The sequence below is a fragment of the Augochlora pura genome, chromosome 5 (assembly GCF_028453695.1).
Source record: "Augochlora pura isolate Apur16 chromosome 5, APUR_v2.2.1, whole genome shotgun sequence".
Classification (NCBI taxonomy): Eukaryota; Metazoa; Arthropoda; class Insecta; order Hymenoptera; family Halictidae; genus Augochlora; species Augochlora pura.
This window is the reverse complement of record NC_135776.1, coordinates 20,245,012-20,260,135: the sequence shown is the minus strand read 5'-3', so window position 1 is coordinate 20,260,135 and position 15,124 is coordinate 20,245,012. Positions and strand designations below refer to the sequence as shown.

Genomic DNA, 15,124 nt, shown 5'->3' with positions numbered 1-15,124 from the left:
TAGTAGGAAAGATTTAAGAACTGTCTGTTCTTTGAATAGAAAATTCAAATCATGACTTTTCAATTGTCATTGTATTTTCTACTGGACATTAAATATTGCTAATAATTCCAGCAGGTGTCTCATAACTTAATAAAAAAGAAAAAAATAGGAAAACTCTATATCAGGAGATACCGATCCATATTCGTAACAATACATACCTTGTAGTAGATCTTATTGATCCGAGGCCAATAGTAGTTGCCCACTTTGGTCTTGTTGCGCAATAATATTATCCCGCTCGGTGTCAGACCCAGGAAATACTCCACGCTATCCTCGCCCTGCGAAATATATTTTCATTAGCTTCTCGCCAGACTTCTCGCTTCCTTCGACGAACTCACCAATACGGGATGCAGGTCGACTCCGTACATCTCCAGCCATTTCACTTTGTCGAGATAATTGAGTTCCGCAGCGGAGGGTAATTGTCCTCTGCAAATCGGATCATTGTAAGAACAACGAACTATAAAATTACGATGCACAGATTCATCTCGCCGTGTATTCGGTGAACTTACACGAGAGTTTTGTGGAGCTCCACTATACGGTTCTCCAGTTCCGTGGTCTGATTCGCTAGGAATCGAAATTCGGTAACGTAGCCTAAGGAATGTCGTCTTGGATCGTAGTCGCCGAGCTCCGCTGGAAAAAGATCAAACAAGCTGGAGTTTTGTAGATTTCGATCAGGCGCCGTAAATCTGCTGTAAGGACATGTTTACGTCCGAACTGCGATGAACGATAAGGGGAAGGGTTTGCGTTGATAACGCGACGTGGAGTCGATAAAACGTATTAGCAAACTGGAAGTAGATAACAGAGGTATTCTCGAGAATTGCTCATGTCGCGAAACCTCGGATCGGCTAAACCTATTTCTATAAGTTTATATAACTTTATAATCTTCGGGCACTGTACCGGAGAATCTTTTTTAAAACTTGGACTAAACGATAAGAATTATTGTTAAATAACAGTGGGATTAGTCCACTAGACAGTGATTATAATTCTTTCTTCTTCAATTTGCACGTCGCCTACTCGATCGGAAATTCGGTTCCTTCGTGCCGCCCTCGACTCGCTCGGCAGCCGGGCGCTGTCGCCGCCAATTTCCATGGGGGCCTGCCGACAGAAATGCCCTCTAGAAATCATCCTAGCCGGTTAATTGAATCACCGACTTTGATGAATATCTGGCTCGACCGGTGCGGCGCGGCGCGGCGCAGCGGCTGCGGCGGGGGCATTTTATTTTCTTGCTGTCCCTCGATCCTCGACCGTCCGCCATAGAAAGAACCGGGCACTTTGTCGACTCCGCGGCCGGCTTCTTGTATGTTCATTCGGTCGCGTAATCACGGGACCGTGGGGCGAAATCGCGTTCGTCGAAGTTCTCGTTGAAAAATGGAATTGACCGTGTACTCAACTTCAAATCTTTGATTGACTCTGCGTTTCATTGATTCTTTGGCACTTTCTTCGCGATCTTAAAAAATTACGAAAGCGGTCGCATTCGCTGTTAAATTACCAAGTTGAAATTCGCGAAGCGTATAAGACAGCAAAGAACAATGGCGGGAAGAAAGTCATCCGTTTGATGTATTACAGAAACATAGAATTGCGTCCGGTAAAGGGATTTACTGGACACATCTTGAATTACATCCGGTTAGGTTGTATTCTTGTTGATGTTTCATTTCTATCGGCCGCGCTTCGCTCTTTCTCCGCTCTACGTTCTTCCGCGTTTCCAATCGCGGAGGTAATAGGATCTACCGAATCCTTTGTATCGATAAAATCGTCTGGATACGAGTAATATTCTCCGTTTGTCAAAAATTGCTCGACCGGGAAAACCGAGGAATTGCTTCGGCCGAGATGACGTTCTTCTATCCTTTTTACTTTCACTACCTTTACCAGTGACGTATCTCAGCCTTTATAAATCGTTCCTTTGGATTAAAATCCACGGAATATATTTGAAAACCGATTCGAAGGTAATTGTGCAAAAGGGTTTAAAAATGAAGACTTTTTTTTATTAATTAGACAACGCTTGTTTAGAGTGCTTGACTTCTTCGAGCTTTTGACATCTAAAATATCGAGATCACCAGCACTTTTTATAAAAAATAATATTGACCGTCTCTTGTTGAAAACCTTTTTTTTTTTAGATCGTCAGAAATGTCTGAAAAATCACGGCTGCTTTTGGAATCGGACACGAGCGCCGAGTAACGAGCTTGTTTACCACTCGAAAGCTTACCCAGACGTTGAAATTCATCTCGAGCTCTATTTTTCAAATACCATAGAGTCGACGAGTGGGGAAGGTGTACTTGAACTTCAGACATTAGCAACAACTGAATTCAGCTTTCGCATAAGACAATTTTTATTCTGTATAAAAATCCGCAATCTAAGGATACCATGCTATAAACATATATTATAGATAATTAAAAGCTTTATGATAATTAATTTCATACATTAGAGAACTCTCTGAATACACTGTAAATTTTAAAGTTTATTTTTTGGGTGGGAGAGGTTGACCCATTTGGAAAAATAATCGTTGAAAATATGAAAGTTGCAAAATTGACTTTTTGGCGATCGCCGTGCGCCGTCGCGAATAACGCGTTTTCCTGCCGGGAAAGGAAGCCGTTTGCCCGTCGCTTGAATAAATATTGAAGGTCCCCCACCCTCCGCTGGGAATAAGTAGAGCAGTCATTTAGTTTTTCTTCCGTCGTCCATTCGAGAAATGGAAATGGAGCCGGCGCGGACGCGACTCCGTTGAAAGCGTTGTCCGGCTCTACCCGGAGATCTCAAACAAGATAGGGGGAGGGGGAAGGCGAGCTTTGAGCACGATGCCATTAGATCCGCGACGGAAACACCTTAGGCATTATTCTTCCGTCTCGGAAGTCTTTCAAGCGGATCCCATTATTCCAGCAGATTTCCCGGACACTTTTGGTAGCCGCGGTCTCGGTTTTCCCGGGCGATCGTCTCGCTTCGTAAATGAATTTAGTTTCATAATTCCGTGGACCTACCCCGCGAAGACCAGCTGCGAGTACAAATCTCTTGAAAGTGTTTCGTTTTAGGCGAATTCAATGGGAGGGTACGCTTTATTCTACCGCTATTGTTCCCCCGATATTATTTAACTAATTATCCCTTTGCATTATGTTGATATATTGTATGTTACCTATCAGCGCTTATGAACATTTATGTTATTATATGGTATACTTTATATATATAATATTATTATATTATTATAATCGAACATTATATTATTATATATTATTATAATATTCGATTTATCTGAATTTGTAGACATCGCTGCAAATCGTTAATAAACTTTAATGTTTCGTCGTATACTAGAATTATGATATTCCCCGAGAGGGGACAACGGAGTGCAAAGGGTTAAAACGGCTTCGACTGCGCATAGAGTTATACATTTGACCCGATAATATTCCAGCTGACGCCGAGACGAATTTAACGACACACTATACACTGTAACCTTAAACCTTGTAACACCGCCAAGATAATTGTGACCATGAATCGCTGCTTTGTCAGGCCATTGTGCGACTGCGATGTACGCGAGACGACGCTCCGAGCCATGAAAATCATGCGAATCTCAACTCTGTGTGTCCCAGTTGCCGGCTTGATTAATACTTGCCGCTGAAGCATCTCTCTCTCTCTCCTCTCCCTCTCTGTGAAATTACTTTTTGACGCGGGACAAGTATGTAATTACGTCTGTCGCGATACCGAGCTTTTTTTTCCAGCGGAAGCAAGGAGCCCACGATTGCTCTCTTGTGCTACGCGGTCTGAGAAAATGCCACTCGAAATTATTTTCTCGACGCAATATCGTCTCGTTGTTTCTCTACCGCCACGTCGCCGAGTATTAGCTGCCGACTGGGATGCTTTTCCGCTGGAAAACAGGACGAACTTTTTACTCGTAGACTGTAATGTAGCCAGTTAGCGTGGGCTGATAGAATTATTGTGTCGTTGAATTATTTCTTGGTATAATTAACTCTATATTTATTGAATACGATACGTGGAATCTTTTTACTCGTTAATGGACATAATAAAAGAATAGAAGAAATTGACTATGTTTTGCTATTTAAGAATAGAGTGAATTATGACCGGAAATAAACTAAAGACAGGACGATTGGTTATGATTAGATTTTCATGCAAAATGATAATTGTCTGCATTAATTGTGTTATGCAGAAGCTACAGAAATATTTGCTTCTTTTCTTGATCGTTTAAACGAGTTGCAAATAGTACAATAATATTTGTAAGTTCTCCAACTTTTTAGAATTCTTAGAATATTATTAGAATATTCTTCTAAATATTATAATATTACTCTAGACAATATAATAATATTCTAAATATCATAATAATATTCTAGGGAGTAGAATATCATCCTAAATATTATAATAATATTCCCGACACCATAATATCATCCTAGAGAAACCTTTACCACTCAAAGACACCGATTCCTGTTGTAACGCAACCCAGCGACCATCGAATGAGCGTTGCCGGAGCCGGCAACGTCGGTGGAAGGATTATTAATTTTCGAAGGATAGACTCGCTCCGAAGCTCGCCGGATAAAAAAGGGGGAGGAGATAGAGGGAAGGAGTGCCGCGACGGGACGCGCGACGCGGAACGCGACGAAGCGGTCGCTAATCCCGGCGAGATCCATCATGCTCAGGAATTAAAGATTTATGTGCGCGAGCGCGAGCGGCATGCCATGCCGTCGCGAAAGAAGAGAGTGAAACGTCGAGGATTCGTTTGCGCGTACGCGCGGCGAGGGGGTAGAAAAGAAACGCGAACAGGAAAGTCGAACACGTAAAATTATGTTGCTGAAGATGTTGCAATCCATCGTCTCGCCGCGCGCGCGCGCGCGCGCGATGCGCCGGTGATCTCATCCGTGGTCCGCGGCGGACCGCACGCGCATCCAGAGTTTATCTCCGTTTGGCGGAGCAAAACGCCTGTGTCGCGCGTCCCTTTCCCTATTCCCTCTTTTTCTTATTTTCACTCTCACCTTCCCCCTTTCTCTTTTTATTTTCTTTTATTTTTCTCTCTCTCTGTTTCTATCTCTTTCTTTCTTTTTCTTCCTCTCTGTTTTTCTTCCTTTCTTTTTCTCTCTGTTTGCTCTCTCGTTTCTTTTCTTTTTCCCTTTCTCTCTCTCTCTCTCACTCCATTGCCCCGTGTCCCCCGTCCCCCGTCTCGTTTTTTCGTTGTCGACGGGGCTCGGGACGTGAACAAGAAGAAAGGGCATTCATTTCGTCTCTTTTGACGGCGATGAGACGCAAACACCCGACCGTATCTTTCTCTGCCGCCCTTTCTCTATTTGCATGACTTTAAATCTCGCAGCAGATAACTAACGCGCGCGGACCAACGGCAGCCGCCTTCCGCCAGCTCGGAGCAATCTTTGCCTCGAGCTCGCGCATCGCATGCCAACCCGTCGCCCACGTTTTTCGCGATTCCGTACCGTAATATATCCCGCGTGTACCTATCTTTATACGGAATATTTGAGGATTCGGCCTCCTCGTTCCCTCGGAAACAAAACGCGAAAGGTATTGCGAGAGTCTCGCTGAGAAACGAATTAACACGTCGGCTGCGTGGCCATGTTTAGGTATACTATTTTCTTTGGTTAAGAAACAATGGGACCGTTAAATGAATATTGACAGAGGAAGGAAGTAAAAATTGCGTATTTTTTACTGTACAGTTATAATGAAATTGATCTAATTAATTTCAATTTTTTCGTGGCTTTGGTTCACTAATTTACTAGAATTCTAGAACTAGTTTATTACGGAATAAGTAACAAAATATCGTTTTTAGTAATTTTAGCAATTAGTTGGCGTGATAAAAGAAATGATCTTGGTCAGTACTATTTAATTATAATTTCACTTTAAATTCCAAATCATCGAATTTATTTCTTAAAAATTAAATTTCATTTTTTGTTAAAATTCCTAGTATAGTCTCATGTAGAAATTATATGTTTTCAATTTTTCTATCGGAGCCTACAGTGAAAATTGAAAAAGTGAGTTTCGTGGATTCGTCCTGGAAATTTCATCGAAATCGGTGGACCATGTTGTTCGTTTCTCCCATTACCAGAGCCTTTGTGCTCGACGGAATATTCCCTGTGCTACACGAAAAGATCCTTGAAGAACCAAAGAAGCAATCGCTTTGATCAATCGTAACTTTTCCAATTTTCCACGTCCACGCTGCTTCGAAGTTGCGGCAATTTTTTCCATCTCTGCTCGACTCCGCGTCCTCTCCCGTTAAATATTTGAAGTCTCGTGGATCGACGAGGACCTTTGTCAAAAAGACACATAAAATGCATTCTTCCCCTCTGGCTAGCCACTTTCTGAATCTTCCCCCGATGCCAAAGGTATTACGGGAACAGAGAGACGACTGTCCGAGAAGGAGGAGGAGGAGAAGGCAAAAAAAAAAGTTCGAAGTGCTTTGGGAAAGTTTAACGCGTTGCCCTCTCGCGCGGACGTCTCTTCTCGCCCGGTGAAATTGAAATCACGTGCCGCGCAAAGCTCTCCCACGAATCTTTGTAAATCGTTTTCCCTCTGATCGTGCCTCCGTGGAAAACTTCTTCGCCCTCTCGAGCGCAGCGAAGGAGAGACACCCGACTCTTTTTCCTCGGGACCTTTTGTCGCACCTTTGCCGAGAGACAGCAAATTCTTTCAGGGACGCGGTGCTCGATCCGCGCGACGAAAGTCGAGAATTCGAAGCGTAGGATTTAGAAAAGTGCGAGGCGATTTTTGATGGACGAGGATTATGCGAGAAATCAACGCAATTGTCTTATATCGTCTGCCATTGGCATAATACTAGGTTGCTGCATATGAAGTATCGGACTTTTAAGTGAGCAATTAATTAATAAATTAATAAAGCGGATTTTCCCAACGCGAGTTTAATTCATAGATGTCTGTGATTCAAGAAATTATGATTTTTCGGATCAATAAACTGCAGTACGGAATTTTTAATAAAATTATTAAAACTAATAAAAGCTATGCGTACGTCGTACAAAAGAATTGCGAAATGAAGTGAGGTAAAATATAAAATTTTTTAATTAAAATATAATAATATTATATATCTAATATAAATTATCTAGGATCCGATGCATCATAGACAAAACCTAACAGCGTTTCGTCGATTTAAGGAACAACAATCTCGCGAAAATAATAATCGAAAAAGAAAACGCTCGATTTGCAGAAACGATTCGCGAAGCCAGCCGCGTCGGATCCGTCGGAAAAAGACACCGCGAAAGAAACGATTGCGAGGTATAATTTCGCGCGGGCCCGTGGGTTTGTAATGCAGCGTCCAGCGCGTTGCGGCGTGCAATTTCGCTCGGTTCCTCCGCGGGGAACTCGCATAGCCGAGAGCGTTAGGCATCGCCCCGCGAAATGTTCGTTCTCGTCGCGGTCTCCCGGTTTCCAGGACGCGAAATAAAAGCGCCATTACCGCGATAAAAACGGTCCGGGCGCGCGACGGCGACGGCGGCGGCTCTCCGCGATACAGAGAGGCTGCTGCCGCGGTCCTCTTGGATTCTCGGCCAGGCGGAGCCTTATCGGCCCGCGTGCGACCCTTTTCCGGGATCATCGGCTGGAAAAAAGAGCCGAGTGCGTGTAACGACCGACGCCCGACGACGGCGTCGACGTGCAACGACCTCCGCGTTTCGATGAATGCCCGCCGGAAGCTCCGGAAAAGCGTAATTTAGATCGAGAGGTTTCCTTCTCGGCTTTTACCCTCTCTCTCTCTCTTCATGTTCACAGGTGGTGAGGAGTCGTGCGGTGGGAAAGCAAATCCCATTAGATCTCGCGGAAGATACTAGACCCCCGTTTGTTCTTCTTGTTCTCGTCGGGTTGTTTATTCCACGGCGCGACGGAACACCTGTTTTCTTGGACGTCATCGACCGATCGTCCAACTTTGTAGCTTCATGAACACTCAACCCTTTCAACTATAGCTCCTTTCATGTTGCGTTGATTCGCACTTATTTATCTTTAACCCTTTGCACGCGAGTGGTGATTCTAAGGCACCACTAAAATTATTTTATTTCATTTCAAGATAATTTTTGCAACACTAAGGTTTAGATTTAAAAAAATTTGTCAAGTAGTAAAACTGTTGGTAGGAGTCACACGAATAAATTTTGTATGCATAAAAATTTATTTTGTTAAATAGAATGGACATACCACGAACCAGAAAAATGATTTCAAAGCGGTTAAAATGGCTCCGAGTGCAAAGTGTTAATAGTTTAATCAATAGAACCAGATAATTTCTGTTTACTTCGTTCTCTTAATTTCCTTCCATTTACAGACTCTTCTGACAGATTTCAATTCGATTTCGACGTAGAAGAAACGAATAATATTTATATTTAGCAAATATTGTACGGAATCTTTATCTGACTCGTTATTACAGTGCAATGATCGCGTGTTATTTGCTACACTAACACCGGCGGATTTTCTCCGTTGGAAATGAAAAACAAACACGTACAGTAAATTAAAAATTCACATATTTTTATAACTAATATATACGACTGATATACCTACTGTAATTAATATATTATGAAGGTAGTTTCGTTGCGCTGTGCGGCGACCACCTGATCGCGTGGACGACCGGAAGGGAACGGACCGCGGGGAAGAAAACACGCGCGCCGGTTAATGAAACCGAAACCGCGCGACCGTGAAGTTTCCAAGACTGGTCCCGAAACGACTCGTAATTCTCGCGATCAATTAATCCCGCGAGCGATTCGACGGCTCGATGAATATGCGCGGAACCTGTTCAACGGGATCGGGATATTTCGTAAGCGTTGCACAATTCCGTGTGTCGTCGTTTTTTCGTCGTTACCCTTTTTTTCGTTGTGCAATCGGTAACAGTAAGAGAGAAGAAGAGAAAAAGAGAAAGAAAAAGACAGAGAGAGAGCTTGAACGCTGATCGAATGAAATGCGGGCACGCCTATCGAGAAAATTTCTATTCCATGGTGAATCTCTATGTTTAGTTCGCTACGTTAATAACTCGCTAAATTATATATATATAGTTCGCTACATTAATAATTTGCTAAATTATATATACAGTTCGCTACATTAATAACTTGCTAAATTATATATATATAGTTCGTTAAATTATATATACAATTTGCTATATTAATAATTTGCTAAATTATATACACAGTTCGCTAAATAATAATTCGCGTTAAATAATATTATCTGTTCCTCGGTGATAGGTTGAGACGTCAGGGTCATACCGCGCCATTACAACTCCTCCGAGCGACTCCGTCGTTCAGCCAGCTTTCTTTGACTTTTGAAAGATTAATATCCACGGATTTAATTAAATCCCCTTAGTTTTAATCGCAACGTTCATTAGAAACAGTAATAATCTCCGCGACGAGGGCCGGCTGATGGAAGTTCGCGTCTCTCTAAGAAATCGGGCGTACCCGACCGCCTAGCCTCCCCCCCTGCTTGATTGATCGCGCTCGCTTCCGATTCTGTTATTAAGGTTCCGCCTTGAAACGCGGAGACAGATAGCGCTTAAGAGGAATTTAGACTTTATAGTATAAAGTTTATACTTTGGGGACTGAATCGAGGAGACTTTGGAGCTGGGGGGTCTCGACAACCTATGACGAGGCAAAGAAGATGACGAATGAGACAGACTTACATTGAACTACGTACGCTCCCAGTTCGGCGGCCAGGTCGAACGAGACGGGCAGTCTTCCTTGCAGGATGTCTTGCTTGACTTGCAGGAAAAACTGGTACCTGTAAGCCGAAACAAAGTCTACTTAATCATCCGGCGAACGAGAACGGGGCGGGGACGCGAGGGCTGTTGTCGCGGACGCGACGCGCGGTAACAAAGTCGACGACGCGGCGGCTGCGAGCCGAAAGCGAACGAGGGGCGAGAACGAACAAAGGGGACAGCTTTGAAAAAAGGGTTACCAACGGGGTCAAGCCGCCGCGATTTCAGCGTCGACGATCCCGCGGTTTCTTCTCTCGTAGAATCATTCTTGTTCAATCGTTAACCCCTTGCACTACGATTCCTTTCACGCTGCACTGACTAGCCCTTACGTGTCCTTAATATTTTCCTTAACAAGTCCTTAATAATTAGACAATTATTAAGATTAATAATTTTCGTTTTCGGATAACAGAATTCTGAACTTTTAAAATTACCTACTGAATTTTAAAAATTGATAACAGAAGAATAAATTTTATTTCGAATAAAATTCGCGTGTTTAGTAGATCTTTTTCTTGAGATTTCTATCACGAGCTCTGACTCGTTATTATAGTGCAAGGGGTTAACCGGACATTTTCCTCTCCTCCCGCTCTCTCCGCCGTTTCTTAGCGGAGCCTTTCTTTCCTGGTGTTATATTCGGTTGCTGTTCCGCCGCGGACATTCGACACGTTCTCCCTTTCATACATACCTTTCCCCTTACGCAGATTCCTTCCCGCTCGCGCACTTTTTCCTCCTTTTCTACCTGCCAATCTCTCTCTCCCACCTCCTCTCTCTCTCTCTCTCTCTCTCTCTCTCTCTCTCTCTCCCTCTCTCTCTCGTCCTCTCTCGTTCTCCCCGTTCCTCCGCCTCTACGCTTCTCTGCCGCGTTCGCTGTCATCGTGCCCCTCCCCCCTCAACCTCTCGCACGTCTTGATTATAAGCTGCCCTCCCGTTGTTCTACGCGTTATTATGCTTGATCGATGAAAAGCGAAACCGTTTGCTCCGACTACCCACGTTCTACTCCGTCGCGCGCTCTTTCTTGATGCGGTTCCGCGGAATCGCCGGTTTCTAAAGCGAATTTCGAGTATCTAGGACACGTGGTAAAAAAAAAGGGTTCTTGAATTGAATCAGAGTCGGGTTCAATTTGTCTGAACGCGATTACAGCCACAGCCGGGGCTGAGAAATATTTCCGAATCTAATTCTGTTACTAATGACATTGGTGCAGCTTTGATTCGATTAGTTTTATTATACTCCTGAGAAATCTAATTTTAATGCTTTTCAGTCGAGCGACACCGAAGCATTGAAGCAATATTATTATATTTCAATATCTTATTATTACAGTTCAACTTTTGAAATCATTGCATTTTAATATTACGATTAAGATTTGATATTTTGTATTTCAAGTATAAATCGCCTTCTGTATGAATTATTAACAACGACGATTGAATTATTAATAACTCATCCTTCAGTCGTCCATTTATCCATTTAACGATCTCCTATGTAAAGGTCTTTATAACCTAAAAAATTCTAAAAGAAAAACTGTGGAATTGGTCATTTTGACCGACTTGCTAGGTTAAGGGTTAAATTACTCAGAAGAAGGTGCAATGTATAAATTGCCACGGAAAAAGCGTGACACTTTGTTCGGTCGACTCCAAGAGGCGCGAAGAAGCAAAGGGCCGAAGAAAAGCGTTCCTTCCATCCTCCTAGAAAGCAGGTTTTGGAAAAAGCGGCGACGCGGCGAAAGAAAGTTCGTTAACTATCTTCTCGTAGCAGTTTGAGGGCGGCGCGCGTTCCCCCGGTATCGCACGCGAGCGGTATTTACTTTGCATAAGTTGCGCGGGACCCGCAAAAACCCGAGGGTGGGGAATAGAACGAGGAATGCTGGAAACGCGATGTAAATGGAGGCAGCACGCGAAGCGGCGTAGAAGAGGATCGGCTACGACGATAGACGCGCTTCCTTCTTCCTTCGGCGCCGTCGCCGCCGCCGCGCTTGTCTGGGACAAGCTTGGAAGAAGCGAAGTAAGAAAGCGGACAACCCGTGTAAACGACGCGGTACATCTTTATCGTCGCGTGGAAAAATCAACTGTGCCTGGGATTGCCGATCCGCCCTGCTTTCAGTCGACCCCTGAACTCGAGGCGAATCCCCGATTGTCTGTTTCGCCCCTCCTCATATGTCACAGGGACATATTAATCCCCTACGGATGATGAGCTTTTTTTGACCAAGTGAGATAGTAGCAGGACGAGGCGATTTTCTCAGATGCGTCCAGTGTCTTGTATACAAATTATTTTAATTTTTATATAATAGAAATATAATTTAATTTGGATATGATAATAATATAATTTGTATATAATACTAATATAATTTATATATAACACAAATATAGTTTATATACGATTATATGGAATTATACACAATTATATAATTTGTATACGATTATAAGCAATTATACACAATTATATAATTTATATAATTATATATAATTTATATATAATTCTATGCAATTAAATACAACTATATAATTAATATAGAAATTATCATAACAATATTTAACAAATTATCACGACATAAACATCGACTGTCGGCTCTCGCTCGTCCTGCCAAACGAAAAACGCCTTAACGACCAAAGACGCCCCTCGTCGGCAAAGGGTTAAAGATCCCCATTCTGCTCTCGTCAACAGCCCCTGGGATCGAGAAGGTAAGGAGCGTGAATTGGAGATTCCAGCGGCTTCGATCTCGGACGCAGCGCCAGGAAATCCGTGATCGAAGATGGCTAGAGGTGACTCTATCGCGATCCATCGGCAACGGCGACAGCATCTCTTAAGGGTTCCCGTGCTCGAGCATCCGGGCGAGATTAAACACGACTCTAGGATTTTTTCGTTGCACCGTTAACGCGCGTTAATAAACGATGATACTCGAGATCGCGAGACGCGCGCGTAGCGGAAACAGCGAGAGGAAAGAGCGACGGAAGCTGAAGAGAAAATAAAGTGCGGTCGCAGGACGAGAGGAAAATAAGAGACAGATACTGCCCCTCGTCGTACCGCGTCCAGGTTTTTTTGGACCCCGAGCTCGGAGACTGAACGTTTGAAACTATAGTAATAATAGAAAACCGCCGCTACCGCGAGGTTTAAACGACAAAGAACACGCGGAAGACGAGGGATGATAAAATAAGGATAAGAAACTGTCGACATCCGACAGGAAAAGAACGAAACGGGGGTTATCCATCCCATTGGCGACAGGAAACAGGAGACAGGAGGATCTAGGGAAGCTTAATCAATGTGATTTTAATGATCCAACGGATATATATTTTTTTAGTCCGCGGGTCCCGTTTTTCCGACGACGCTTAGACGCTTAAACGAAGGGAGAGGACACGGGGGAGTAAAAGAGCGAGAGACCGTCGGTAAATCTTACGGAATTACCTTGAAAGGAATTTCGCGGGTAATCCTAGCATCAGCGAGCGACGGGAAGAGGGATAAGACGGGGAGAGGAAGAAACGGAACCTGAAAAGGGTAAAAAGTCTCTCTCTTGGAGATTTGCTCGGGAACCGAGGCGGATTCGCAGTCGGCCGGGGAATTATTCGTGTGTTAATAAACCGCGGCAAGGAGATCGTGTGTGTGTATGTGTGTGTGTATATGTGTGTGTGTGTGTGTGGGAGAAATGGGACGCGAGTCGCGAACCCTTTGGCAGTAGTCGCGATGAGGATCGATCGACTTCTGGCGAACGAGTTCGCGCAACTAATATCTGGGCTCCGGAAAAGGGAATAATATATTAATAATAATGTATACATATTACGCATTGTACACCCATATTATTATTTGATTAATCGCAGTTATTAGCAGCTCGTTTGTTTTAGCAGAACTTGAACTCATTAATTATGATCAGATTATTTGATGTATCTGTGAAACAAATTAACACGATGGAATAACAGAATGTTTAAAGGAATTTGTTCTTAACTTATTAAGACTGTCAAAGTGAGAAACAATTTTTGAACTGATTAAAATGATTGGTGCAGCAATTTTAATTTCGCATAGCCCAATCCGGAAAAGGAAAATCTGTGCATCAACTAGCCGTCGAAGAATGGCTTCATACGACCGCAAAAATCCAAAGCGACACCATTTTCCATTTGCGCTCCCTTCTTCGAGGGAGTCTTCGCGCGTCGTCGGATTCCTTTGTTCTCGATTTCATTTGTACGCGCGAGCCACTGGGCTACGATAACGCGAAGGAATCGTCGCAGAACAATTTCAATTCCTCTCAATTCGTTTCGATTTTACGCGAGGACTGCAATTTTCCCGGATTTCAGCGAAGATTCCGTCAGAGGATACGTCAATGGCGCTGGGAATCGTTTGAAAAATTCTGTATGATCCGTCACGCGAAATGCTGCCGCCGCCGCCGTCAACTTTGATCTCGCGAAGCTTCGTTTCGGCGCGAACGAGAATAAAAGTGGAGGGAATTATGTATTGCCTTTGGATACACGTATCATCTACTCGTAATTATCCTTCTTTGTTCGCGGCGGTTCGAGGGTGCTTCGCCGCCGGCTAATGAAATTCAATTATTTAAACGAGCGGTCCGTCGACCATTCGGCACCGCGTACTCAATATTCCCAGCGTTATAAGTATAGTACTTACAAAGTATAAATAAAATTGACGGTATATTCGAGACAGAGAGAGAGAGAGGGAGAGAGATAGTGCGACTTGAGTAAAGTTAATGCTATTTCCTATAGTCAAATATATAGATAATGCCACATGAGTAAAGTTAATGCTATTTTCCCATAGTCAAATATACATATAATGCTACATGAGTAGAATTAATGTTATTTTTTATGGTCAAAGTACAGTTTATAATCGTAACATGCAATTAAAAAAAAAACGATGTTTTAAAATAAAATTTTGTAGATAAAATTATTCTTGATACACTATAGTGACTTTTAAAAACTTCGTTGTTTTTAGAGGTCTCTATACGCGTAACACGTTAATATATCTTCAAATTTCAAGCTGAATTAATTCGAAATACAACAAACGTATCATGTCATCGCAAGTCAGCTTTATATTTCGAAAATCAGTATTTCGGCCAAGTTTTCAGCGAAAGGGATAGCTATGCGACTAGACGTATCTCTTCGTCCTGTCTCGACAGCCGACATCGCAGCCGTGGCCGTGGAGGCACGTGCAGGCAAAACCGGAGAACCATCGGCGACAGTGGCTTATCCCGTTCCCCCGTTCTCCCCCGCCCCCGATCCTCAGTCAACCCGTCCACCGACCCCCGACCCCCGAGTCCGCTGCCCCTAGAACCCGGGTTTTATGTCTCGCGGTCCAGTCGTACTGTCTGCATCTCGTATCCTGTTATAGGTATTGTGTGCCAAGGAACTGCCGAGGATATCTACAGCGTTAAGGAGCCTTCACAGTGACTCCACCGCGCTTCGTTTCACGCAGACCCACCCCTTAACCCATTGCACT

At 43.4% G+C, this 15,124-nt stretch overlaps 1 protein-coding gene across 2 annotated transcripts in view; it reads right to left on the bottom strand.

The window, feature by feature from the left end:
• The window catches only part of LOC144470132 (band 4.1-like protein 4), a 61,420-nt gene that overhangs the window by 5,547 nt on the left and 40,749 nt on the right, over window positions 1-15,124 (bottom strand). For both annotated transcript variants that reach the window (XM_078180985.1, XM_078180986.1), the window contains exons 5-8: window positions 9,629-9,726; window positions 546-666; window positions 375-462; window positions 198-314 (exon numbers count right to left, since the gene is read on the bottom strand). In XM_078180985.1, coding sequence (XP_078037111.1) covers window positions 198-314; window positions 375-462; window positions 546-666; window positions 9,629-9,726 — 424 coding nt within the window. The remainder of the gene's footprint in view (window positions 1-197; window positions 315-374; window positions 463-545; window positions 667-9,628; window positions 9,727-15,124) is intronic.